At 47.9% G+C, this 26,944-nt stretch overlaps 1 protein-coding gene and 1 long non-coding RNA gene across 7 annotated transcripts in view; one reads left to right on the top strand and one right to left on the bottom strand.

The window, feature by feature from the left end:
- LOC125457483 (uncharacterized) overlaps window positions 1–26,944 on the top strand; it is a 60,222-nt gene that overhangs the window by 1,788 nt on the left and 31,490 nt on the right. The window lies entirely within an intron of this gene.
- The window catches only part of LOC125457479 (multiple epidermal growth factor-like domains protein 6), a 299,945-nt gene continuing 290,485 nt past the window's right edge, over window positions 17,485–26,944 (bottom strand). For 4 of the 5 annotated variants that reach the window (XM_048541696.2, XM_048541698.2, XM_048541699.2 and 1 more), the window contains 3 exons: window positions 23,714–23,842; window positions 22,398–22,526; window positions 17,485–21,820 (listed from right to left, as the gene is read on the bottom strand). In XM_048541696.2, the coding sequence (XP_048397653.1) occupies window positions 21,738–21,820; window positions 22,398–22,526; window positions 23,714–23,842 (341 nt within the window). In that variant the 3' untranslated portion in view covers window positions 17,485–21,737. The remainder of the gene's footprint in view (window positions 21,821–22,397; window positions 22,527–23,713; window positions 23,843–26,944) is intronic. The other variant, XM_048541697.2, reaches the window with a different exon arrangement.

The following is a 26,944-nucleotide window of genomic DNA, read 5'->3' as shown; positions in this document are numbered from 1 at the left end:
ATCTCTTCTACTGTTTCCAGTGCACTCATACTCTTCTGAGGTGATGCCGAAAGCTGTAGATCATACTCCAGCATTCATAAATGCATCATAACCTCCTTACTATTAATAATCTAAGCCCCTATTAATAAACCCTAGATAATGGAATACTTTATTAACAGATCTCTTTACTTGCTCTGTCACCTTTAATAACTTATACATATATGCACCCAAGCCTCTCTTCCTCCTGCACACCCTTTATCTTATATTGGTTCTCTAGGTTCTTTGTACCAAAGAATGCCTGCTCACACTTCTCCATGTTAAACTTCATCCGCCATCTATGTGCCCACTGCACCAGTGTGTCATTGTCCTTTTGAAGTTCTATACTGTCATCCTCAGAGTTTACAATTCTCCCAAATTTTGCATTCTCAAACTTTGAAATTGTCCCCTGCACACCAAGATTGAGTTGATTTATATATATCAAGAAAAGCAAGGTTTCAGTACCAATACCTAGGGAACTCCACGACAAACCTTCTTCCAGCCTGGAAAGTACCCATTAAGCAATACTCTGTTTGTCATCCCTCAGTCAATTTTGTATCCATATAACTATTCTCCCTTTTATTTTATGATTTATAATTTTTGTCACAGCCAGTTTTGTGTTACAGAATCGAACATCTTTTGGAAGACCACGTACACACCAACAGCCTTTCCCTCATCACTTCTGTCTGTTCACAATAACTCCAATAAGTTAAAGAAACAGGATTTTCCCTGAAATAAATCATGCTGACTCTTTTGAACCAATCCTCATGTCTCCACATGGGTATCAATTCTATCCAAAATAATCGGTGCTAGCGAGTTTTGAGAAGATTTGTAGCTCAGGTTGAGGTTCTGGATGTGAGTTTGCTCGCTGAGCTGGAAGGTTAGTTTTCAGACATTTCGTCACTTTTTTTTATTTGAAAAAATATACTTTATTCATAGAATGTACAAAAAAAATAAAACATTTATACACCTACCCAGTCATGCAAGCCACTCCAGGTTACCCGGGGGTACATACACCAACTAAAGGGAAAAAAAACAAAACAGAGGAAAAAAAAAACAAAGCAAAGAAACCGCCCCAGCAGTCGTCACCCCGCACAGTCCCAGTTGGCCCCCTGACCAGTTGGGGAGGGCGCCAGCTGGGCCCAGTTACCAGATAGGATTCTTTTCCCTTTTCTGGACGAGGGGGCTCATACGGTGGTCTTTCCCCACCGCGCCTTGGCGGCGGCTGCCCCAAGCTTTAGCGCGTCCCTCAGCACGTAGCCCTGGACCTTGGAGTGCGCCAGTCTGCAACACTCGGTCGGGGTCAGTTCTTTCAGCTGGCAGACCAGCAAGGTGCGGGCAGACCAAAGAGCGTCTTTCACCGCATTGATGGTTCTCCAGGCGCAGTTGATGTTGGTCTCGGTGTGCGTCCCCGGAAACAGCCCGTAGAGCACGGAGTCCCGCGTCACGGAGCTGCTCGGGACGAACCTCGACAAATACCACTGCATCCCCCTCCAGACCTCCTGCGCATAGGCACACTCCAGAAGGAGGTGATCGACAGTCTCGTTCCCCCCCCGCAGCCACCTCGAGGGCAGCATGCAGTGGTGCAGAGATTCCGGGCATGCATAAAGGATCTCACTGGCAGAGCCCCTCTCACCGCCAGCCAAGCAATGTCCTTGTGCTTGTTTGAAAGTTCTGGCGATGAGGCATTCTGCCAAACGACTTTGGCAGTCTGCGTGGGGAACCACCCGACGGGATCCACCCTCTCCTTTTCCCGAAGGGTCCTGAGGATACTACGTGCTGACCACTGCCTGACGGCCTTGTGGTCAAAGGTGTTTCCTTTCAAAAATTTCTCCACGAAGGACAGGTGGTACGGAACGGTCCAACTACTCGGAGCGTTCCGCGGCAACGAGGCCAGGCCCATCCTTCGCAACACCGGGGACAGGTAGAACCTCAGTAAGTAGTGACACTTGGTGTTTGCGTACTGAGGATCTACGCACAGCTTGATGCAGCCACACACAAAGGTAGCCGTCAGGGCGAGGGTGGCGTTCGGTACACCCTTTCCCCCATTTCCCAGGTCTTTGTACATGGTATCTCTGCGGACCCGGTCCATCCTCGACCCCCAAATGAAGTGGAAGATGGCCCGGGTGACCGCAGCGGCGCAGGTCCAGGTAATAGGCCAGGCCTGCGCCACATACAACAGTACCGAAAGCCCCTCGCACCTGACAACCAGGTTCTTACCCGCGATGGAGAGGGACCGGAGCGTCCACCTGCCCAGCTTCTGCTGAAATTTGGAGATACGCTCCTCCCAAGTCTTAGTGCATGCCCCAGCTCCACCAAACCAAACACCCAGCACCTTCAGGTAGTCTGTCCTGACGGTGAAGGGGATGAAGGAGCGGTCGTCCCAGTTCCCGAAGAACATGACCTCGCTCTTACCCCTATTGACTTTGGCACCCGAGGCCAGTTCAAACTGGCCGCAGATGTCCAACAGCCTACTCACCGACCGACGATCGGTGCAGAAGACGGCGACATCATCCATGTACAGGGAAGTCTTGACCTGAAGGCCTCCGCTGCCTGGGATAGTCACGCCCTTCAGGCTCACGTCCTTCCTGATGGAGGCGGCGAAGGGCTCCACACAGCACACGAACAAGGCAGGAGATAGTGGGCAGCCCTGCCTGACTCCAGATCTAACAGGAAAACTGTCTGATTCCCACCCGTTGATCGAGACTGCGCTAATGATGTTGGCGTAGAGCAGCCGGATCCAATTGCGGATGCCCTCCCCGAAACCCAATTTGGAGAGGACGTCCCTCATGTAAGCGTGAGAGACCCTGTTGAAGGCCTTCTCCTGGTCCAGGCTGACGAGGCAGGTGTCCACCCGCCTGTCCTGTACGTAGGCGATCGTATCCCTGATGAGCGCGAGGCTCTCAGCGATCTTCCTGCCCGGCACAGCACAGGTTTGGTCAGGGTGAATCACCGACTCCAGGACAGACCTGACCCGGTTGGCAATGACCTTGGCCAGGATTTTGTAGTCCACGTTCAAAAGTGAAATGGGACGCCAATTCTTAATTTCTTCCCTCTCCCCCTTCCTCTTGTAAATGAGGGTGATGATGCCCTTCCTCATGGACTTGCACATTTCCCCTGCCCGAAGCGCACTATCGTACACCTCCAGCAGGTCCTGGCCGACCAGGCCCCACAGAGCAGAATACAGCTCGACCGGTAAGTCATCACTTCCGGGAGTCCTATTCCTCTGCAAGGACTTGAGGGCTCTGGCCAGCTCGTCCAGGGATATCGGCCGGTCCAGCCACTCCCTCGTGCCGTCATCTAAGACCTCCGTGATAGACGACAGGAACGACTCGGAGGCCGTGCTGTCCGTGGGCTTCGTGTCGTACAGTCCGGCATAGAAGGATCTGCTGATCCTCAAAACGTCGGGCCGAGACGACGTCACCGAGCCGTCGTCCTCCTTCAGCCGGCTAAGCACAGAGCTCTCTTTGTGCACCTTCTGAAAGAAGAAACGCGAGCACGTCTCGTCCTGCTCCACAGAGCGGACCCTGGACCAGAAGATTATCCTGGAGGCCTCCGCGGCGAAGAGCGAGGCTTGCTGGCCCCTCACCTCGCGGAGGTCCTCCGTGACATCGACCCCCATCAACTGCAGAAGGAGCAGGTTCTGCACCCTTTTCTGGAGTCGCAACAGCTTTCCCCGCCTCTCTCTCGCCTTCCGAACACCCTTGAGGACAAAGAACCTCTTGATGTTCTCCTTCACCGTCTCCCACCAGTCGCCTGGAGACTCAAAGAGGGGTTTCACGGTCCTCCAACCGGTGTACTCCCTCTTAAGCTCCTCGACGTTCTCTGGGGTCAACAGAGTCGTGTTGAGCTTCCACGTCCCCTTGCCGGCCGGCTGGTCGTCCTGTAAGTGACAGTCGGCCAGCAGGAGGCAGTGGTCAGAGAAGAACACCGGCTCGACACCAGTGGATCTGACCGAGAACGTCCGTGACACAAACAGGAAGTCTATCCTTGAGCGGATAGACCCGTCTGGCCGCGACCAGGTGTACCTCTGCTGCGCTCCGTCTGCAAGGGTGCTGAAGACGTCGAGCAGCTTGGCGTCCTTCACCGTGCCCATCAGGAATCTGGACGTGACGTCCAGTTGAATCCCCCCACCAGCTGTCCCCACGCCGGATCTTCCATCTGCATCAATGATGCAGTTGAAGTCTCCGCCTAGGATGACCGGCCTGGACGTAGCCAGCAGGGGTGGAAGCCGCTGCAGGACGGCCAACCGCTCACTCCGTACCGCTGGGGCGTACACGTTGATCAGCCTCAGGGGAGCATTCCTGTAGGTGATGTCAGCCACTAGGAGGCGCCCCCCCACCACCTCCTGAACTTGAGAGATGGTGAAGTTGTGCCCCCGCAGCAGAATAGCCAGGCCCGAGGAGCGACAGTCGTTACCCCCCGACCAGATCGAAGGCCCACAGGTCCAGGCGCCGGACCATTTCCCGTACCTGCCGAGGTGCGGTATCCCGCACTCCTGCAGAAACAGGAGGTCCGCCTTGACGGTGGTCAGGTAGGCCAACGTGGACACACATCTTGCGGTTGACTTGACGCTGCGTACATTAATGCTCGCAATTCGTACCCCCATTGTGGGCAGTGACCGCAGTACCCTCCCCAAGTCCAAGGTCCAGCCCCTCCATCTGTCCCTTCATGCCCATTGCCCGGGCTAACTGCTGGACGCTCTCTGGGCTCAGGAAACCGTCTGTGCTGCCTTCCGGGTGGCATCCCCCCGTCAGGGGTGCGGAGGCAGGAGGGTCCGGCTCCGGATCAGGCTGGGGACGTGCTGTTTCCTCCTTCCCGCCTGGAAGTTCGGGGGGGCCCTCCAGTGCTCCAGTGGCACTTGACTGGGTGTCGGAGTGAGCCTCCGGACGCCTCCCGTCACCTGGAAGCGGGGTGCTGCTTTCCTTCCCTCTCGAGACCTTTAACTTCTGCTTCGGGTGGGCCCTCTCCGAATCCTCCTCGTCAGAGGAGCTCTTATAGCCCCCCTGTAGCTGTCTCTTCCCTCCTGATTGTTGCGGTTCCTGGGCCCGCCGACGCACCTTCCTCCTCGCTTTCCGGACTGTAGTCCACTCCCCTGGGTCGCCTGTCGCCGCCTCCATTGGCTCCGGGTTGTCGGGGGGGATCGGAGCCTGCAGGGGTGCTTTGCTGGCCTCGGGCCCATCCTGCAGGGCTGGGCCCTCCTGCACGGCCTGGCCCTCCTGCACATTAGTGGGGTCCTTGCTGGGCCCTGGTGCCTTCCTCTCCTCCGGGGGGGCTGGCCCCGCATTTCCCCTGCCGGCGACCTGGGCGTAGGTGGTACCCCGCCGCGGGCATGCCCTATAGAAGTGGCCCGCTTCCCCGCAAAGGTTGCAGCTTCTCTCTCGTGGGCAATCCTTTGCCAGGTGTCCCTCCTCCCTGCAGTTCCTGCAGATGGTGACTTTGCAGTCGGCCGCCATGTGACCTGACCTACCACAGGCATGGCAGACTTTAGGTTGCCCTGCATAGGTCCGGTAGCCCCTGCTCCCGCCGATCGCGAAGCTGGACGGTGGGTGTACGACGTTCCCGTCTGCGCCCATCCTCAGCGTCACCTTGACCTGCCTCTTACTCGTCCAGATGCCAAAGGGGTCCACCATGTCAGTTAGGTCCCCTTCCACCTTCACATCCCTTCCGAGGAAGGTCAGGACATCAACTGCTGGCACATGCGGGTTGTACATGTGTACAGTCACCATACGGCTCCTCTGTGCTGGCATCACAAACAGTGGGACAGCGGTCAATACAGAGAGGGGGCCCTCACCTCCTTTCTCCTTGAAAACCTCCAGGAAGCGCTCGCAAAGCTTGGCACTCCTGAAGGTCACATCATAAAAACCCCCTCCGGGGAAATCCTGCAGGCAGTAAATGTCCGCAGCAGCGAACCCACAACAGTCCAACAGGACCCTCTTCACGAAGAAGGTGCGGTCCACAGGTGCACCTTCATCCACCTTCTTTACAGAAACACGGATGGTGTTCCGGACCCCCTGACCTGGGGCCCGAGCACTTGCCGCAGCCATCGTTGCAGGTTGGCTGCTCCCCTGAACCAGCGTTAGGCCGAAGCCAGCATTAAGATCCACTGGTCGCAAGGGTGCACAGCCAACCCGACGTCCTCCTTTCACCTCCAAGACAGCACTCTCGTCCTCTCAGTCCACAAGAGAGTGGGTCTTTATTGTGTTCGAGATGTAAGCTGGTTCACTGAGCTGTAAGGTTTGTCTCCAGATGTTTTGTCACCATTCTAGGTAACATCATCAGTGAGCCTCCAACGAAGCGCTGGTGTTATGTCCTGCTGTCTATTTATTTGATTAGGTTTCCTTGGGTTGGTGGTGTCATTTCCTGCGTTGGTGATGTAATTTCCTGTTCTTTTTCTCAGGGGATGTTAGATTGGCTCCAAATCAATGTGTTTGTTGATGGAGTTCCGGTTGGAATGCCATGCTTCTAGGAATTCTCGTGCATGTCTCTGTTTGGCTTGTCCTAGGATGGATGTGTTGTCCCAATCAAAGTGGTGCCCTTCCTCATCTGTGTGTAAGGATACGAGTGATAGTGGGTCATGTCGTTTTGTGGCTAGTTGATGTTCATGTATCCTGGTGGCTAGCTTTCTGCCTGTTTGTCCAATGTAGTGTTTGTCACAGTTCTTGCAAGGTATTTTGTAGATGACGTTCGTTTTATTTGTTGTCTGTACAGGGTCTTTTAAGTTCATTATCTGCTGTTTTAGTGTGTTGGTGGGTTTGTGGGCTACCCTGATGCCAAGGGGTCCGAGTAGTCTGGCAGTCATTTCGGAAATGTCTTTGATGTAGGGGAGAGTGGTTATGGTTTCTGAGCCCGTTTTGTCTGTTTGTTTGGGTTTATTGCTGAGGAATCGGCGGACTGTGTTCATAGGGTACCCGTTCTTTTTGAATACGCTGTATAGGTGATTTTCTTCTGCTCTGCGTAGTTCCTCTGTGCTGCAGTGTGTGGTGGCTCATTGGAATAATGTTCTAATGCAGCTTCGTTTGTGGGTGTTGGGATGGTTGCTCCTGTAGTTCAGTATTTGGTCCGTGTGTGTTGTTTTCCTGTAGACGCTGGTTTGAAGTTCCCCATTGGCTGTTCGCTCTACTGTGACATCTAGGAATGGCAGTTTGTAGTTGTTTTCCTCCTCTTTTGTGAATGTTATGCCAGTAAAGGGTATTATTGATGGTCTTGAAGGTTTCCTCTAATTTGTTTTGTTTAGTGATGACAAAGGTGTCATCTACATAGCGGACCCAAAGTTTGGGCTGGATGATTGGCAGAGCTGTTTTTTCGAGTCTCTGCATTACTGCCTCTGCTAAGAACCCTGATATCGGAGATCCCATGGGTGTACCGTTGGTTTGTCTGTAGGTTTTGTTATTGAAAGTGAAGTGGGTGGTGAGGCATAGGTCCACGAGCTTGATGATGTTGTCCTTGCTGATGAGGTTGGTGGTGTCTGGTGTATGTGTCTTCGGTTCTTCTAATAGTGTAGTCAGTGTTTCTTTGGCCAGGTTGATGTTGATGGCTGTGAACAGGGCTGTTACATCAAAGGAGACCATTATTTCATCCTCTTCTATCTTGGTGTCTTTGATGGTGTTCAGGAATTCTTGGGTGGAGCGAATGGAGTCGTGGGAGTCCGCCGATTCCTCAGCAACAAACCCAAACAAACAGACAAAATGGGCTCAGAAACCATAACCACTCGCCCCTACATCAAAGACATTTCCGAAATGACTGCCAGACTACTCGGACCCCTTGGCATCAGGGTAGCCCACAAACCCACCAACACACTAAAACAGCAGGTAATGAACTTAAAAGACCCTATACAGACAACAAATAAAACAAACATCATCTACAAAATACCTTGCAAGAACTGTGACAAACACTACATTGGACAAACAGGCAGAAAGGTAGCCACCAGGATACATGAACATCAACTAGCCACAAAACGACATGACCCACTATCACTCGTATCCTTACATACAGATGAGGAAGGACACCACTTTGATTGGGACAACACATCCATCCTAGGCCAAGCCAAACAGAGACACGCACGAGAATTCCTACCGGAACTCCATAAACAAACACATTGATTTGGAGCTAATCTCCCATCCCCTGAGAAAAAGAACAGGAAATGACATCACCAACCCAAGGAAACCTAACCAGATAAATAGAAAGCGGGACATAACACCAGCGCTTCGTTGGAGGCTCTTTGGTGATGTTATCTAAAATGGTGACAAAACATCTGGGAACAAACCTTCAAGCTCAGTGAACCAGCTTACATCTGGAACAAAATAAAGACCCACTCTTCTGTGGACCGAGAGGAGGAGAGCGCTGTGTTGGAGGTGAAAGGAAGACGTCGGGTTGGCTGTGCACCCTTGTGACCAGTGGATCTTAATGCTGGCTTCGGCCTAACGCTGGTTCAGGGGAGCAGCCAACCTGCAACGATGGCTGCGGCAAGTGCTCGTGCCCCAGGTCAGGGGGTCCAGAACACCATCCGTGTTTCTGTAAAGAAGGTGGATGAAGGTGCACCTGTAGACCGCACCTTCTTCGTGAAGAGGGTCCTGTTGGACTGTTGTGGGTTCGCTGCTGCATTCATTTACTGCCTGCAGGATTTCCCCGGAGGAGGTTTTTACGATGTGACCTTCAGGAGTGCCAAGCTTTGCGAGAGCTTCCTGGAGGTTTTCAAGGAGAAAGGAGGTGAGGGCCCCCTCTCTGTATTGACCGCTGTCCTGCTGTTTGTGATGCCAGCGCAGAGGAGCCGTATGGTGACTGTACACATGTACAACCCGCATGTGCCAGCAGTTGATGTCCTGACCTTCCTTGGAAGGTACGTGAAGGTGGAAGGGGACCTAACTGACATCATGGACCCCTTTGGCATCTGGACCAGTAAGAGGCAGGTCAAGGTGACACTGAGGATGGGCGCGGATGGGAACATCGTATATCCACCGTCCAGCTTCGCGATCGGCGGGAGCAAGGGCTACCTGACCTATGCAGGGCAACCTAAAGTCTGCCATGCCTGTGGTAGGTCAGGTCACGTGGCGGCCGACTGCAATGCCACCATCTGCAGGAACTGCAGGGAGGAGGGACACCTTGCAAAGGATTGCCCACAAGAGAAAAGCTGCAACCTTTGCGGGGAAGCGGGCCACCTCTATAGGGCATGCCCGCAGCGGGTGACCACCTACGCCCAGGTCGCCGGCAGGGGCAATGCGGGGCCAGCCCCCCCGGAGGAGAGGAAGGCAACAGGGCCCTGCAAGGACCCCACTAATGTGCAGGACCGCCAGGTCGTGCAGGAGAGCCCAGCCCCGCAGGATGGGCCCGAGGCCAGCAAAGCGCCCCTGCAGGATCCCTCCCCCCCCGACAACCCGGAGTCGATGGAGGCGGCGACAGGTGACCCAGGGGAGTGGACGATGGCCCGGAAGGCGAGGAGGAAGGTGCGTCAACGGGCCAGGAACCGCAACCATCAGGTGGGAACAGGCAGCTACAGGGGGGCTATAAGAGCTCCTCTGACAAGGGGTATTCGGAGAGGGCCCGCCCGAAGCAGAAGTTAAAGATCTCGAGGGAGAAGGGAAGCAGCACCACGCTTCCAGGTGACGGGAGGCGTCCTGAGGCTCCCTCCGACACCCAGTCACATGCCGCTGGGGTACTGGAGGGCCCCCCGGAACTTCCAGGCGGGAAGGAGGAAACAGCACGTCCCCAGCCTGACCCAGAGCTGGACTCTCCTGCCTCCATACCCCCGATGGGGGGAATGCCACCCGGAAGGCAGCACGGGCGGTTTCCTGAGCCCGGAGAGCGTCCAGCAGTTAGCCCGAGCAATGGGCATGAAGGGACAGATAGAGGGGCTAGACCTTGGACTTGGGGAGGGTACTGCGGTCACTGCCCACAATGGGGGTACGAGTTGCGAGCATTAATATGCGCAGCGTCAAGTCCACCGCAAGACGTGTGTCCACGTTGGCCTACCTGACCACCGTCAGGGCGGAGCTCCTGTTTCTGCAGGAGTGCGGGATACCGCACCTCAGCAGGTACTGGAAATGGTCCGGCACCTGGACCTGTGGGCCTTCGATCTGGTCGGGGGTAACGACTGTCGCTCCTGGGGCCTGGCTATTCTGCTGCGGGGGCGCAACTTCACCATCTCTCAAGTTCAGGAGGTGGTGGGGGGGGGGGGGCGCCTCCCCGTGGCTGACATCACCTACAGGAACGCTCCCGAGGCTGATCAACATGTACGGCCCAGCGGTACGGAGTGAGCGGTTTGCCGTCCTGCAGCGGCTTCCACCCCTGCTGGCCACGTCCAGGCCGGTCATCCTAGGCGGAGACTTCAACTGCATCATCGATGCAGATGGAAGATCCGGCGTGGGGACAGCGGGTGGGGGGAGTCAACTGGACGTCACGTCCAGATTTCTGATGGGCACGGTGAAGGACGCCAAGCTGCTCGACATCTTCAGCGCCCCTGCAGACGGAGCGCAGCGGAGGCACACCTGGTCGCGGCCAGACGGGTCTATTCGCTCAAGGATAGACTTCCTGTTTGTGTCACGGGCGTCCTCGGTCAGATCCACCAGCGTCGAGCCGGTGTTCTTCTCTGACCACTGCCTCCTGCTGGCCGACTGTCACTTACAGGACGACCAGCTGACCAGCAAGGGGATGTGGAAGCTCAACACGACTCTGTTGACCCCAGAGAACGTCGAAGAGCTTAAGAGGGAGTACGCCGGTTGGAGAACCGTGAAACCCCTCTTTGAGTGTCCAGGCGACTGGTGGGAGACGGTGAAGGAGAACATCAAGAGGTTCTTTGTCCTCAAGGGTGTTCGGAAGGCGAGAGAGAGGCGGGGAAAGCTGTCGCGACTCCAGAAAAGGGTGCAGAACCTGCTCCTTCTGCAGTTGATGGGGGTCGATGTCACGGAGGACCTCCGTGAGGTGAGGGGCCAGCAAGCCTCGCTCTTCGCCGCGGAGGCCTCCAGGATAATCTTCCGGTCCAGGGTCCGCTCCGTGGAGCAGGACGTGACGTGCTCGCGTTTCTTCTTTCAGAAGGTGCACAAAGAGAGCTCCATGCTTAGCCGGCTGAAGGAGGACGATGGCTCGGTGACGTCGTCTCGGCCCGACATTTTGAGGATCAGCAGATCCTTCTATGCCGGACTGTATGACACGAAGCCCACGGACAGCACGGCCTCCACGCCGTTCCTGTCGTCTATCACGGAGGTCTTAGACGACGGCACGAGGGAGTGGCTGGACCGGCTGATATCCCTAGACGAGCTGGCCAGAGCCCTCAAGTCCTTGGAGAGGAATAGGACTCCTGGGAGCGATGGCTTACCGGTCGAGCTGTATTCCACTCTGTGGGACCTGGTCGTCCAGGACCTGCTGGAGGTGTACGATAGTGCGCTTCGGGCAGGGGAAATGTGCAAGTCCATGAGGAAGGCCATCATCACCCTTATTTACAAGAGGAAGGGGGAGAGGGAAGAAATTAAGAATTGGCGTCCCATTTCACTATTGAACGTGGACTACAAAATCCTGGCCAAGGTCATAGCCACCCGGGTCAGGTCTGTCCTGGAGTCGGTGATTCACCCTGACCAAACCTGTGCTGTGCCGGGCAGGAAGATCGCTGAGAGCCTCGCGCTCATCAGGGATACGATCGCCTACGTACAGGACAGGCGGGTGGACACCTGCCTCGTCAGCCTGGACCAGGAGAAGGCCTTCGACACGGTCTCTCATGCTTACATGAGGGACGTCCTCTCTAAATTGCGGTTCGGGGAGGGCATCCGCAATTGGATCCGGCTGCACTACACCAACATCGTTAGCACAGTCTCGATCAACGGGTGGGAATCGGACAGTTTTCCCGTCAGATCTGGGGTCAGGCAGGGCTGCTCGCTCTCTCCTGCCTTGTTCGTGTGCTGTGTGGAGCCCTTCGCCACATCCATCAGGAAGGACGTGAGCCTGAAGGGCGTGACTATCCCAGGCAGAGGCGGCCTTCAGGTCAAGACCTCCCTGTACATGGACAATGTCGCCATCTTCTGCACTGATCGTTGGTCGGTGAGTAGACTATTGGACATCTGCGGCCAGTTTGAACTGGCCTCGGGTGCCAAAGTCAATAGGGGTAAGAGCGAGGTCATGTTCTTCGGGAACTGGGACGACCGCTCCTTCATCCCCTTCACCGTCAGGACAGACTACCTGAAGGTGCTGGGTGTTTGGTTCGGTGGAGCTGGGGTGTGCACTAAGACTTGGGAGGAGCGTATGGCCAAATTGAAGCAGAAGCTGGGCAGGTGGATGCTCCGGTCCCCCTCCATAGCGGGTAAGAACCTGGTTGTCAGGTGCGAGGGGCTTTCGGTACTCTTGTATGTGGCGCAGGCCTGGCCTATTCCCTGGACCTGTGCCGCTGCGGTCACCCGGGCCATCTTCCACTTCATTTGGGGGTCAAGGATGGACCGGGTCCGCAGGGACACCATGTACAAAGACCTGGAAAATGGGGCAAAGGGCGTACCGAACGCCACCCTCGCCCTGACGGCTACCTTTGTGTGTGGCTGCATCAAGCTGTGCGTAGATCCTCAGTACGCAAACACCAAGTGTCACTACTTACTGAGGTTCTACCTGTCCCCGGTGTTGCGAAGGATGGGCCTGGCCTCGTTGCCGCGGAACGCTCCGAGTAGTTGGACCGTCCCGTACCACCTGTCCTTCGTGGAAAAATTTTTGAAAGAAAACACATTTGACCACAAGGCCGTCAGGCAGTGGTCAGCACGTAGTATCCTCGGGACCCTTCGGGAAAAGGAGAGGGTGGATCCTGTCGTGTGGTTCCCCACGCAGACTGCCAAAGTTTGGCAGAATGCCTCATCGCCAGAACTTTCAAACAAGCACAAGGACATTGCTTGGCTGACGGTGAGAGGAGCTCTGCCAGTGAGATCCTTTATGCATGCCCAGAATCTCTGCGCCACCGCACGCTGCCCTCGAGGCGTCTGCGGGGGGGGGGAACGAGACTGTCGATCACCTCCTTCTGGAGTGTGCCTATGCGCAGGAGGTCTGGAGGGGGATGCAGTGGTATTTGTCGAGGTTCATCCCGAGCAGCTCCGTGACGCGGGACTCCGTGCTCTACGGGCTGTTTCCGGGGACGCACACCGAGACCAACATCAACTGCGCCTGGAGGACCATCAATGCAGTCAAAGACGCTCTTTGGTCCACCCGCAACTTGCTGGTCTGCCAGCTGAAAGAACTGACCCTGACCGAGTGTTGCAGGCTGGCACACTCCAAGGTCCAGGACTACGTGCTGAGGGACGCGCTAAAGCTTGGGGCAGCCGCCGCCAAGGCGCGGTGGGGAATGACCACCGTATGAAACCCCTCGTCCAGAATAGAAAAAAGGGCCCTATCCGGTAACTGGGCCCAGCTGGCACCTTGCCCAACTGGTCAGGGGGCCAACGGGGACTGTGCGGGGAGACGACTGCCGGGGTATTTTCTTTGCTTTGTTTTTTTCTTCTTTGTTTGTTTTTTTTTCTTTAGTTGGTGTACGTACCCCCTGGGTAACCCGGAGCGGCTTGCATGACTGGGTAGGTGTATAAACATGTTTTTTTTTGTACATCTTATGAATAAAGTATATTTTTTCAAATAAAAAAAAAGTGATGAAATGTCTGAAAACTAACCTTCCAGCTCAGCGAGCAAACTCACATCCAAAATAATTGGCTCTGGAGGTTTCCCCACCCCTGAAGTTAAACTGAGCGGTCTGTAATTGCTGGCTGATGGTTACAAATTTTGTTGAGCAAGGGTATAATATTTACAATTCTCTAGTTGTCCAGCATTAAGCAAGAACCCAGAGAAAATTCAAAGATAATTGCAAGTGCCTCTGCAATATTCACTCTGAAATCCTTGAATATCCTTGGACGTACCTCAAGAAAGATTAGGAAAAAATGTACAAGGCATAGAAAGCAGGTGAATAATGTACAACATTCACAAGGAAGGGAAGAGCATGAAAGGAAGTCAGCAGTAATAATGACAGAGAGCTTTATTGCGGTAATTTGGAATGGGTCGCAAATGAGTGGTGGTGGTGAGAACGACTCAATGAAATAGCATTCCTGGCATTAGAGTTCTGAAAGTTCAGAAGCAGAGTTCTGCAGTATGACTTGGATAAAGAAGGGTGCAGGATGTCTAAAATGCAACCAGCTCCCAAAGAAACTAGAACAAGACAAAGTTAAATCCAGGAGGACAGAGGATGTGATGGGACCTCCTCAATTCATGAACAATTCACCCCAGCAAGAAAGATCATTTTGAATAGATTGCTGCCCCTTAGTGTTCACAACATATAACACCGCAACACTGTACTTTAGGATCACAAATGTTAACTATGTCAGATTCTATCTTTGATAATGAGAACTGCAGGTGCTGGAGAATCCGAGATAACTAAGTGTGGAGCTGGATGAACACAGCAGGCCAAGCAGCATCTTAGGAGCACAAAAGCTGACGTTTCAGGCCTAGACCCTTCATCAGAAAAGGGATATGGGGAGACAATTCTGAAATAAATAGGGAGAGGGGGGAGGTGGACTGAAGATGAATAGAGGAGAAGATAGGTAGAGGGGACAGTATGGGTGGGGAGGTAGGGAGGGGATAGGTCAGTCCGGGGAGGACGTACAGTTCAAGTGGGTGGGATGAGTTTAGGAGGTAGGGAATAGAGGTGCGGCTTGAGGTGGGAAGTGGGGATAGGTGAGAGGAAGAACAGGTTAGGGAGGCGGGGACAAGCTGGGCTGGTTTTGGGCTGCATTGGAGGGAGGGGAGATTTTTCAATGTAGATTTCACAAGCTTCAAAATCTCCCCCCCCCCACCCACTGCATCGGAAAACCAGCCCAGCTTGTCCCCGCCTCCCTAACCTATCCTTCTTCTCACCTATCCCCTCCTCCCACCTCAAGTCGCACCTCCATTCCCTACCTCCTAACCTCATCCCACCCCTTGACCTCTCCGTCCTCCCCGGACTGACCTAAGCACTCCCTACCTGCCCACCTACATTCACCTCTACTGGCGCCATCCCCGCCTCTTTTTAACTTGTCTGTCTCCTCTCCACCTGTCTTCTCTATCCATCTTCGATCCACCTCTTCCTCTCCCCCAATTTATTTCAGAACTCTCTCCCCATCCCCCTTTTCTGATGAAGGGTCTAGGCCCGAAACGTCAGCTTTTGTGCTCCTGAGATGCTGCTTGGCCTGTTGTGTTCATCCAGCTCCACACTTTGTTATCTCAGATTCTATCGTTAAGCTGCAACAGCAGTGATCAACTAGGAAGACTAGCTTTTTCCCTTGGCTGAATTGTAAGTTTCCTTTTGTCTATTGCAAATCACCTGGATCTGTCTACTTCATGACATCATTCGAAGTGCATACATACCACATGGATGACATGGTGGCTCAGTAGTTGGCGCTGCTACCTCACAGTGCCAAGGAACCAGGTTTGATTCCAGCCTTGGTTGACTGTGTGGAGTTTGCACATTCACCCCATGTCACTGTAGGCTTCTGCTGGGTGCTCGGATTTCCTCCTACAGTCCAAAGATGTGCAGGTTAGGTGGATTAGCCACACTATATTGCCTCATCGTGTCCAAGGATGTGCAGGCTAGGTAGATTAGCCATAGTAAATATGGGGTTATGGGGATAGGATGAGGGATAGAGCTGGGTCTGGGTGGGATGCTGTTTGGAGAGTTGGTGCTGACCTGATGGGCTGAATGGCCTCTTTCTGTACTGTAAGAATTCTTTGACTCTGTCACATTCTTAACTTTGTCATTATTGGAATAATTTGTGTGTTGATCTTTTAGTTACTTAGGTCAACCAATTTTTTCCACCACATGTCCATTTCTGAGGTATTAAGATAAGTTGCCGTTTTATAGTTTAGAGTTTTTGACTGCAGATGAACCAGCATTTCAGTTTCTGTATTGCAATACATGCATCATTAGTTACAGTGTAGTCTCCTTATAGCAGAGTTGTGCGCACCAATGTGCAGGAATTTAAATGTGTCAACAAGAAGATATGGGATGTTACCAAAGATCATTGATATATTGATTTTTATATCATGTGTTGATGAAGTACCTGTGAAAATTTAAGCAAAATTTAACTTCTAGAGCTTGACAAATTTGCACATATTCTGTAGAAAGATATTGAATGTACACTGTATTATGTATTGCTTACATTATATAGACAAAACTGGTGTTAACAGAAGAAGGATCTGCATTCAGCTATCAGCATAAGACTAAACCAAGTAAACAGTGCACAATAATCTGTGCCCTGTGCAATTCTCGAAACAGGAAATCAAGAGTTCTGAATTGGTAAAATATGTACATCACCTTTTTCACTGATGCAATAAATGCTTATGAATCATCTTGCGCAAATGTGAAGTGTAATTCTGCACATTTTGCTCTGAGCCCAGAACCTGAGTGTGAGATATACATACTTATGATCAAGACAACTGTTCATGGTTTTGTAGCAGTATAAGCAAAGAACATGACTGCAATGTTAGCTGGAGTTAGAGTATGGTACAAGCCGAGCTGGTTAACAGGTTGGAGGAAAGATTAATTCAATAAGTATCTTGTCCTTCCGAATTTCTGTATTCTGTCCAGATGATGTCGATCACTCTGAGAAAGACAACTGGCTAACTCCCTACTTTCCTTTTCTGGAAAGATATTCAGATGCCGAATAAAGGCAAATTACTGTGGGTAGGGTTGCAAGTCTGAAACAAATGCAGAGAATGCTGGAGAAACTCAGTAGGTCTGGCAGCATCTGTGGAGATAGAAACAGAGTTAATAGTACAAAGCTGATGTGACTTTTTTTAGAACAGGATTTCAGGATTTGAAATCTTAACTCTGTTTCTCTCTCCAGACGCTGCCAGACCTGTTGAGTTTTTTCCAGCAATTTTTGTGTTTAACCCAGATAAGATGTCCTCACTTACCATCCTCTGTAAATAGTTATGTTCCATAAGGCTTATTGCTGTTCACGTGTGAGTGTGGATCTCACATTACTGTAATACATATCAATGCCATTCTGAAGGATAACTATTTGAATTGCTAGTTTTCGATTTGGACATTAAACCAAGGACCTCTCTGCCCTCTTAAATTGATGTAAAAGATTCCATGGGACTATTTTGAGAAGGAGCTGAGAAATTTTCCCTGGTGTTTTGTCTAAAATGTATCCCTCAATCAACATCTCTAAGATTATTTTATTGTGACCATATTTTTGTTTTTGGGAGCTTACTGAGTGCAAATTGGCCACCAGGTTTCCTATATTACAACAATGCCTATACGTCCAAAGTATCTCATTGGCTGCAAATCACTAAATATTCTGAGGTTGTGAGAGGCATTATACAACTGTAAGTCTGATATTCCTTCTTTTGCATCATATTTAAATACTTTTGTTCAAGTAGGTTGAATATGGAAGGGGAATACCAATCTGATGTCTTGCATGTCTAGTGAAAATCAAGGAATTAACAAAATTGCTTTTTTTAAAAAAAAGTCATCACTTTATTTATAAATTGTGAATAAAAACAGCACCAAGATCAATGTGGAATGTATTTGGAAAAGTATTATTGAGTTGAAATGATAACATATCAGAATTCTGAGACACCATGGCAATAACATTCAGCTTTGACAGTTTTGAATCATCAGCACCCACCACGAGATATATTCACCCTACATAATTTTGCCTTTCACTGACGACAATGCAAAAGAAAATGGGGAGGGGTTGCAGCAGGGGGAGACTAAGGTTATACCACTTGCCTGGCAAAGTTGCAAACAACTGCCAAAGGTAGAGGGTCAACAAGTAGGAGGCGAGTGGAGACTGGGAGGGTTATGAAGGGCAGTAGTGACCAGGAGGCAGGTGGTAAGCTTGAGGGTGACGGCTTGGGAACCAAACAGTAAGTCAGTATATCAGGGTATGACAATATTCCCAAGTGTATGATCCCTCGTTCTCCGCAACTATTCCTGTTACAGATGTACCGAAAAATTAAAATCTAAGCAGTGAAATATAGTTAAGTTGCCACTAGATGTCACTATCACAATTAGGAAACACTAATATTAACATTACAATGCTATATAAAAAAAGGCAAATGCATTATTCCTGACTTTTTTTAGACATTTTGACTTCTTAAATCCAATACTGAATTTGAATGCAATATCTAATCAGAATCAAATTGACTCAAAATATAAATAAAGTGTAACTGATTCAAATAACAGGTGGTGCTACCCTCCTGGTATTACAGGCTGTCTTTATAGTGTACTCCTGTGGCTGAGTAAACCAATTTCCATGTTAATATTTTAAGTACAGTATGCAGTTACAGTCAAATGATTTTATAAAATAAACAAGCATACACAGCACAGACATTATTACAACTCAAATGTAATCTGAAGGATTTAATGCAGATAAATAAAATAGGTTGTTGTACACATGGCTTGCTTGAGTGTCTATCTGCTGGGTCATACATTATGTTTGGAATTTTCCATAGTGCTAAAGGAACACTGTCAAGAAAAGAATTCTCTGCCAGCTTCCAGTCAAGCCAAGAGCTACAATCCTAAAGGTTACTAGAAACCACCAGGGCAAAGCATTATGATTCAAACAGTTGTGTTGCTGATATCACTGACTCTCCGGTGCATTCTCTCAAAATAGTAATGTATAAACAAATGATCTAATATTTTATCAAAGTAAGAGTATACACAGAAAAATGAGCTTCTGACAGTCTTCTAGATGAAAATGAAATGAGTGGTGCATTCATTTGTAACATGGTTTGAAAATTAGTGGTGAATCAATGACTCAATGGCTGTACTGAATACATGTAATATCTGCATCTTGTATACTTATCAGTTCTTCAGAAACACATCTTCCCTTATCAAAGCACAGTCAGCATACACTTCTGATCAATCCACTTGTCTGCCCTGCACAACTAATCTGTTATACTTTAAATTTCAGAGCACCTTTGACAAGGCACCATGCAGGAGGTAATTGGGGAAGACTGAAGGATATGGGAACAAGAAAAGTGAAATTGAAAGCAGATTAAAAAAAACAGAGTTGTTCCACAGAATAGTTAGCAGCAGATAGAGATGTTCTGGAGTCTTTGGTGCTCAAGCTTCTTTGGTTAACCAGGGTTTGAGTAGAAGGCTAGGAAACAGGTGTAGTAAATAATTTTGAAGACCCAAGGAAGGGGACAGTTTTATGATGATGGAATGGACATAAATGTGACAGATTGAACTGAATGTCAGAAAATATGAGGTGCTATATTTTTGTAAAAAGTATAAAAACATGCTAAAAATGAAAAAATGCTAAGTGATGAAGAGTCAAAGAGGGATGCTGGGGATGGGTTCAGATCCACAAGACATTAAAAGAAGCCCCTCACATGGATGAAGGTTTAAGCACAATTGACTATTTAATTTTATGACCAGTAGTTTAGAATATACAAGTTGAGATGCAAAGTTACTTATGTACAATCAGTAATAAGACCATTAGACAATTTTTGGACATAAAATAATGAACTATGGATGGTGGGGATATGAAACAACTGTAAGTGCTGGCAAAACTCAGCAGGTCTAGCAGCATCTGGGGAAGAATGATCACTGGACTCAAAATGTTGACTCTGTTTTTCTCTCCATAGATGCTGCCAAACCTGCTGAGTTTCTCCTGCACTTTCTGTTTTAAGTTTGGAGATCCACTGTAATTGTTGATATTGAGGATAAAGAAAAATCAAAACACATGCATAACAATGTTGACTGTTTCAAGGAAATGTAATTATGAAAAAGGTGGCTTTTTTGAGCACAAAGGAGACTGAGGTGATTTTATAGAACATTACAAAGCAGTATATAGGAAGGTGTATTTCCTAATTGATTTGAGGAGTATATGATGAGAACACATATTAAACATAAGAGACTGAAGAAACATCACAGAATTAGTCTTTATACAATAGGTTGTAAATATGTGGAGTGTACTACCAGAGACAGCAATTGCATGACAACATTTAAAAATTGGCAAGATAAAGGATTATAGCATTGGGAATTAATGTGGATGCACATGTTGAATTTAGAATTGCTACCCATTTGCAGTATCGACATCAACATGGACTCCTTGAATCAAATTCCGTGTCTCTGTGGAAATTTCTGTGTAATCTTACATGAAATTTTATTTTCTTTTAGTTTTTCCAACAGTTATTTGCCCATCATATGTCATACCCTAGTGTTTGCTGCCAGTTCAGTCCTGCCATTTTGATTTTTGGAGTTTTCCAATATTTTTTAGCAATGCTTAAGCCAACTCCTTCACTTCATTTTTTTTTGGCAGATCTTGTAATGTGTTGGTGTGCACACTGAAAGGATCACATGTTTTACAAAGGCAGCTAGGTAATTGCAGAGATGAGAATGGAACTGAAGGATAACATGTACTGATTGCCTTAGACCTTTAGCAGATATTGTTCTTATGCTCAGTCCTCTCCTGCTCTCTCTATCTTCACAATATTTAATCTCATTTCATTGGGGTGGTATGGTGGCTTAGTGGTTAGCATTGCTGCCTCCCAGTGCCAGAATCTGAATCTAGGGAATTTAAGCTTTCATACAGCAAATTTGAAGTAATTATCAAAATGCCATAAGTATGGATTTTAGCCTTCCTTTTTAATTGCAATATGACTGTTGCCTCTATCTGTCATTGGCTTTAGAACTCATTATGAAATGAAACCATTAATTATAAAGGGAGCAGGATAATAGACATTTTAAAAAGAAACAACGTAGGTCTGCATTCTGGAATTCCAGAGAGCAGAAACAAAATGCTGCTATTACAGATGAGGGGAGTCACTGAAAAAGAACAAGAGATCACTTTGTGCCACAAATGGAAACTTTCTTTTTCAGAAATTTGTGCTGAACAGTAGCTGTTTAGGGTTGCAAATATTTCTCAGGGCTCCCAGTGTATTATTTTAAATGCATTTTTCTCAGTGACTATGTTTCTTATTTAGTGAAACCAGATATCTCCATCCTTTCCCCCTGCTCTCTAAGTAGAATGAAATCAATGGAATCAGATTTTGAAAGGCACATTCATAGTTTCAGTCCAACCATTACCATGTCCAGACTGGATTGTGCTCGTGTATGATATCAAGCTTCAAAATAGATATGCTGGCAAGACTTTTGGTAAAATTCTCAATATGTTTCAAAAATGAACAGATTGTTAATTAACATATTACAATAACAAAGCCATCCTTGCAAATGAGGTGATATACAAACCAATGCATGTAAATTAGACTAGGATTCAATATCTTTTCAAAATAATGAATGAGATGACGTCAAAACATGCACAGGATTGGCAAGTGTTTGTGAATCAAGTTAAGTATTTTAATCCGAAAATCTAGTTAATCGAACATATGTTCATGAGCCCTTTGTTGCAACAGTATTAAGCTTCTGCAGCTGCTCATGATTAATTATCAGTGTCTCTTTTTCCCTTTGTATAATATTTATAATCTTCCCATGAATGGAAGCATCTTAAAGCACCAAGAGCTGACCAATTCTCAAAATTGCACATGTTCGCAACATTCTTCACTGGAGCTTGAATTGCTCGAGGCTGGAATCAGAATGTTAAAATGGCCACAGGATGTCATACGATTAGTGAAATTAAGTACAGAGCCTTTGGTTATCCTTCAGGGTCACTTGGGTAAATTCTGGGCTGTTACTCAAGAGCTCATAATGTTTCCTAATTTTTTGAGTAACTCTTCAGCTGTAAACAAATCCCATTGCTACTCAGCAACCTGAAACTGTGATCAAACTATGAGCGATACAAAGTTCTTTGCAGACGATGTTCTTCCGACTGAGCAAACTCACGACGAATCAGCGACAGTGAAGGACCACCTGAATAGAAGTTGGAAAGGCTTTTTGTTATTTATGTTCCAGATCTGTAGCTACTAGATAACTTCAAAATGACAACCAAAGAATTTCCAATCAAATAATCCTTCAAGGATGAAAAATCTTCTCTGCTTCAAAGCATGGCAATTTTTTTCTTGCATAGTCCATCTTTAAATGATGATCAGACACAATTACAATGATGTTTAAAATAATTAAATGCTTTGTTTTCAACTATGGATTTTTAAAGTATCTCTCCAGTATTAAGCCATTGTGCCCTCGTTGTTAATGTACCTTTATAACAACTCTTTTTTTTTACTCTAATAACAATAGGGCACTTCCTGAGAGAAAAGAAGTTGCATTTCTTTTAACACTACATATGATTTTCAGGATGTCACAAAGTAATTAATCACTAGTGAATTCTTTTGAAATTGTTGTGATGTGGAATCAGTTTGTGAACAGAAAGGTCTTAGAAGTTTTTAAAAATTTGTTCACAGGAGTAGGGTTGTCCTGAACTGCCTTAAAGAATCTGTTTTTGATGGTACTGGTTGCATTATTGTCATGTTAAAGTAGATCATGACTATACCTTCTTCACAAGACGGACCCATCCACTGGAAGGAGCACATGCAGCTTCCATTGCGAGAATTGCAGTGTGCTTTGTTAGCACAATTACAGGTCAAGGAACAGTTAGGTCCATATTGGTTCGCTGGGCATTCTGACAAAACAACAAAACGTTGAACTACTTTCAGAATCAATATATGAAACTTCATTTGTTCAAAAACTTCCTTTCTTACCTACGTTACAACAAGCAATTTTTTTTTAACAAGAATGGTTGATCTGTTCAGAGAGTTAAAGACTTCTCTATGCTACATTTCAATGTTGCTCTTTCACAATTGACAGCAACATCTCATCAGAAAAACAGACACCCTCTTCTGTTGGAAGGTGCCAATTAATCGTCAGTTAATCACTGAGGCTGAGACTGAGTGAGATCTAAATTACACATATGTGGGACTGAAGGGACATCCAATCTTATATTTGTCATTTTGCCGACCAGTTGCATCTGAGATTCAATTATTGTTTCTCTGAATGTAAACTAGTGGAGTATCGTTGGTCTTATTCATTTATGATGGTCACATCTTCAATCTAAATTAGAGTTCCCTGAAGAAAGGTCTAGGCCCAAAACATCAGCTTTCCTGCTCCTCTGATGCTGCTTGGCCTGCTGTGTTCATCCAGCTGTACACCTTGTTATCTCTGATAAGCAATGCTGATATTTTTCAAGTAATAATAACTCTTCTAAGATCTGGTCTATTAAATGAAAATTCCCACAATCACCACTTCACCAGTTAAGGACGGTCAATGACAGTCTAACAGTCTACCATTCCATTTCAGAGTCCTTGCAAAAAGTAATGCAATTTTGAACTGTAGTGATTGGAACCAGGTGGTTCCTGTTGACAATGAGATCCTTGATTGGGGCTGTTAACCTGGGCTAATCAGCTCTGGCTGACCAATATGAACAGGGGATTTAAAATTTCCTCAGTTCAGCAGGCTAACTCTGAGCTGGCTGGCCATCCACAGCCAGTGTACTGTCCACAAGCAAATAAGAGGTAACTTGGTGATGGGAAACTGGCCTTTGTGCAGTTAGTTCATGAACTCTTCTGGGTTGGAGTTCAAAAATTCAATGAGAGCTTATGAGTCCTGGGAAAAGGAGTCCACTTAACCCAGAAAAGCTGACAAGTGTTTTTTAAACAGATCACAGCTATACTTCAAACTGCCCTACAATTACAGCTCCAAAAATGCATCTACATTATGTAAAATAATGAATACTCAATGACTGCTATCATGTACTTTGTCATTGTAAAAACAGATCGCAAGAAAATTGAATATACAGGAGAAAAAGGTTACCACTATCACATCGGTCGCCAGTTCTACCTGGTGGGCAAAAGCACTTTCCTGTAACTGGATGACATGGTGTGAGACCTTCACAATCGCACATCTGCTGACATCGCTCCCCAAAGTGTCCGGCTTCACAAACTAACATAATACAAAGCAAAGTTTATATATTAGCACCAGGAACACTCAACTATGCCACAGTAACTTCTCTCAGCCACACAGTGTTATCTCTGGACATTGAGCATTCATGGGAGATATTCGCAGCACTGACTCATCCTTCGTCCTCCAAAAAGAAAAGAATTAAGTTTCAACTATCCTGAACAAAGTTCAATGAGACATATGAGTTAATGTTTTTGTTCTTGTGATGGGCCTCCATTGTGATGCTCGTTGCCTGTGCTTGTGTGTGTTCATATGGAAATGTGAACATGATCAAGGAAATGCAGAATCACATCTTAGAGAAATACAATAAAGGAAATGAGGAAGAAATTAAGTGTAATAGTGAAAGATTGCACAGAGCAGTATATCTTGTTTATTTGCTTGAAACAAAGACTTACATTCATGTAGTGCATTTCATGCATTTCAGAATGTCCCAAGATTTATTACAGCTTTGAAGTTTTTTTTTGAAGTTCTTTTGGTAAGTCTAATCAGAGCAAGAGTTATACCCTTAATGGTAAGGTTCTGGGGACCATTGACAAATAAAGAGACCTTGGGGTGCAGATTCATAGTTCCTTGAAAGTGGAGTCACAGTTAAGCAGGGCAGTGAACAAGGTGTTTAGTACGCTTGCTTTTATTGGTCTGGGCATTGAGTAAAGGATTGGGAAGTTATGTTGTGGCCGTACAGGACTTTGGTTAGGCCAATTTTGGACTATTGCATTCAATTCTGGTCTTCCTTTTATAGGATAGATGGTGAAATTTGAAAGGGTTCAGAAAAGATTTACAAGGATGTTACCAGGGTTGGAGGGTTTAAGCTATAGGGAACAGTTGAATAGGTTTGGGCTTATCTCCCCGAAGCATCAGAGGCTGTGGGGTGACGTTATAAAGATTTATAGCCAAGGTCTTTTCCCCAGGGTAGGGGAGTCCAAAACTAGGGGGAAGAGGTTTAAGGTGAGAGGGTAAAGATTTTAAATGGAACTAAGGGCCAACTTTTTCATGCAGAGGATGGCACGTGTATGAAATGTGCTGGCAGAGGAAGTGATAGAGGCTGGTAAATTGCAACATTTAAAAGGCATCTGGATGGGTACACGGATAGGAAGGGTTTAGATGCATGTGGGACAAATGCTGGCAAACAGTATTAGAATAATTTAGGATATGTGGTTGGCATGAAGAGGTTGGACTAAAGAGTCTGCTGTACATCTCAATGATTCAGTCACTAATACTATATAGGACATTGAGACACCAATTTGCAGACACCAGGTTCCCACAAACAGCAAAGTGATAATGACCAGATAATCATTTTGTGTTGCTGATTGAAGGACAAGCTTTGGGGCAGGATATCAGTGGTAACTCCACAAATCTTCTTCAAAAAGGGTGCCAAATTATCTTTTACATTCAGTTGGGTGGGCTGATGAGGCCTTAGCTTAATATCTTATCTCAAAGATCGTATCTCACAGCATCCCCTTAGTATCCACTGGAGTGGCAGTCTTTACTTTTGCACTCAAGACCGGGTGTGAGACTTAAACACTCAATATTCTGATACAGAGGCAGAGTTTTACCAACTGAACCATAGGTCTTAGGTTTGCAATTCAGCTCAATCTCTTGAAAATTTTCACTACCATGTATTTATTATTCCGCTAACAGAAACCATTACTTAAATCAAAGAGAAACCTGGCAAATGGTGGGATCTATAAAGGTCTGTAGATCTTCCCAATCATTCTACCCAAATGAATTTTTTTTCCAATAATATCAGCAGTTGCTGATTTCAACCTATATTTCATGCCCCAGATACTTGTATATATATATATAAACTTATAGTTAAATTGTTCGCTGCAACTCTCTCTGAGATTTATTCCATAGGTTTGAGTGATGGCAACAGCCTGGTTATATTATTGCTGGATGATTAATCCAGGGACCCAGGTAATATTCTGGGGATGTAGGTTCAAATCCTGCCAGAGCATTTGGTGGAATTTGAAATCAATAAAAATCTGGAATTAAGAGTCTAATGATGACCATGAAAGTATTGTTGACTGACAAAAAAATCCATCTGGTTTAGCCTTGTCTTTAGGGAACAAAACTATTATCCTTACCCAAGACGACAAAATGTGAGGCTGGATGAACACAGCAGGCCAAGCAGCATCTCAGGAGCACAAAAGCTGACGTTTCGGGCCTAGACCCTTCATCAGAGAGGGGGATGGGGTGAGGGTTCTGGAATAAATAGGGAGAGAGGGGGATGCGGACCGAAGATGGAGAGAAAAGAAGATAGGTGGAGAGAGTATAGGTGGGGAGGTAGGGAGGGGATAGGTCAGTCCAGGGAAGACGGACAGGTCAAGGAGGTGGGATGAGGTTAGTAGGCAGATGGGGGTGCGGCTTGGGGTGGGAGGAAGGGATGGGTGAGAAGAAGAACAGGTTAGGGAGGCAGAGGCAGGTTGGACTGGTTTTGGGATGCAGTGGGTGGAGGGGAAGAGCTGGGCTGGTTGTGTGGTGCAGTGGGGGGAGGGGACGAACTGGGCTGATTTAGGGATGCAGTTGGGGAAGGGGAGATTTTGAAACTGGTGAAGTCAGTGTGGACTTCACCAGTTTCAAAATCTCCCCTTCCCCAACTGCATCCCTAAACCAGCCCAGTTCGTCCCCTCCCCCCACTGCACCACACAACCAGCCCAGCTCTTCCCCTCCACCCACTGCATCCCAAAACCAGTCCAACCTGCCTCTGCCTCCCTAACCTGTTCTTCTTCTCACCCATCCCTTCCTCCCACCCCAAGCCGCACCCCCATCTACCTACTAACCTCATCCCACCTCCTTGACCTGTCCGTCTTCCCTGGACTGACCTATCCCCTCCCTACCTCCCCACCTATACTCTCTCCACCTATCTTCTTTTCTCTCCATCTTCGGTCCGCCTCCCCCTCTCTCCCTATTTATTCCAGAACCCTCACCCCATCCCCCTCTCTGATGAAGGGTCTAGGCCCGAAACATCAGCTTTTGTGCTCCTGAGATGCTGCTTGGCCTGCTGTGTTCATCCAGCCTCACATTTTGTTGTCTTGGATTCTCCAGCATCTGCAGTTCCCATTATCTCTATTATCCTTACCCAAT

Source organism: Stegostoma tigrinum, chromosome 14 (genome assembly GCF_030684315.1).
Source record: "Stegostoma tigrinum isolate sSteTig4 chromosome 14, sSteTig4.hap1, whole genome shotgun sequence".
Taxonomy (NCBI): Eukaryota; Metazoa; Chordata; class Chondrichthyes; order Orectolobiformes; family Stegostomatidae; genus Stegostoma; species Stegostoma tigrinum.
The sequence above is the reverse complement of the archived record's forward strand: the minus strand, read 5'-3'. Positions and strand labels throughout refer to the sequence as shown.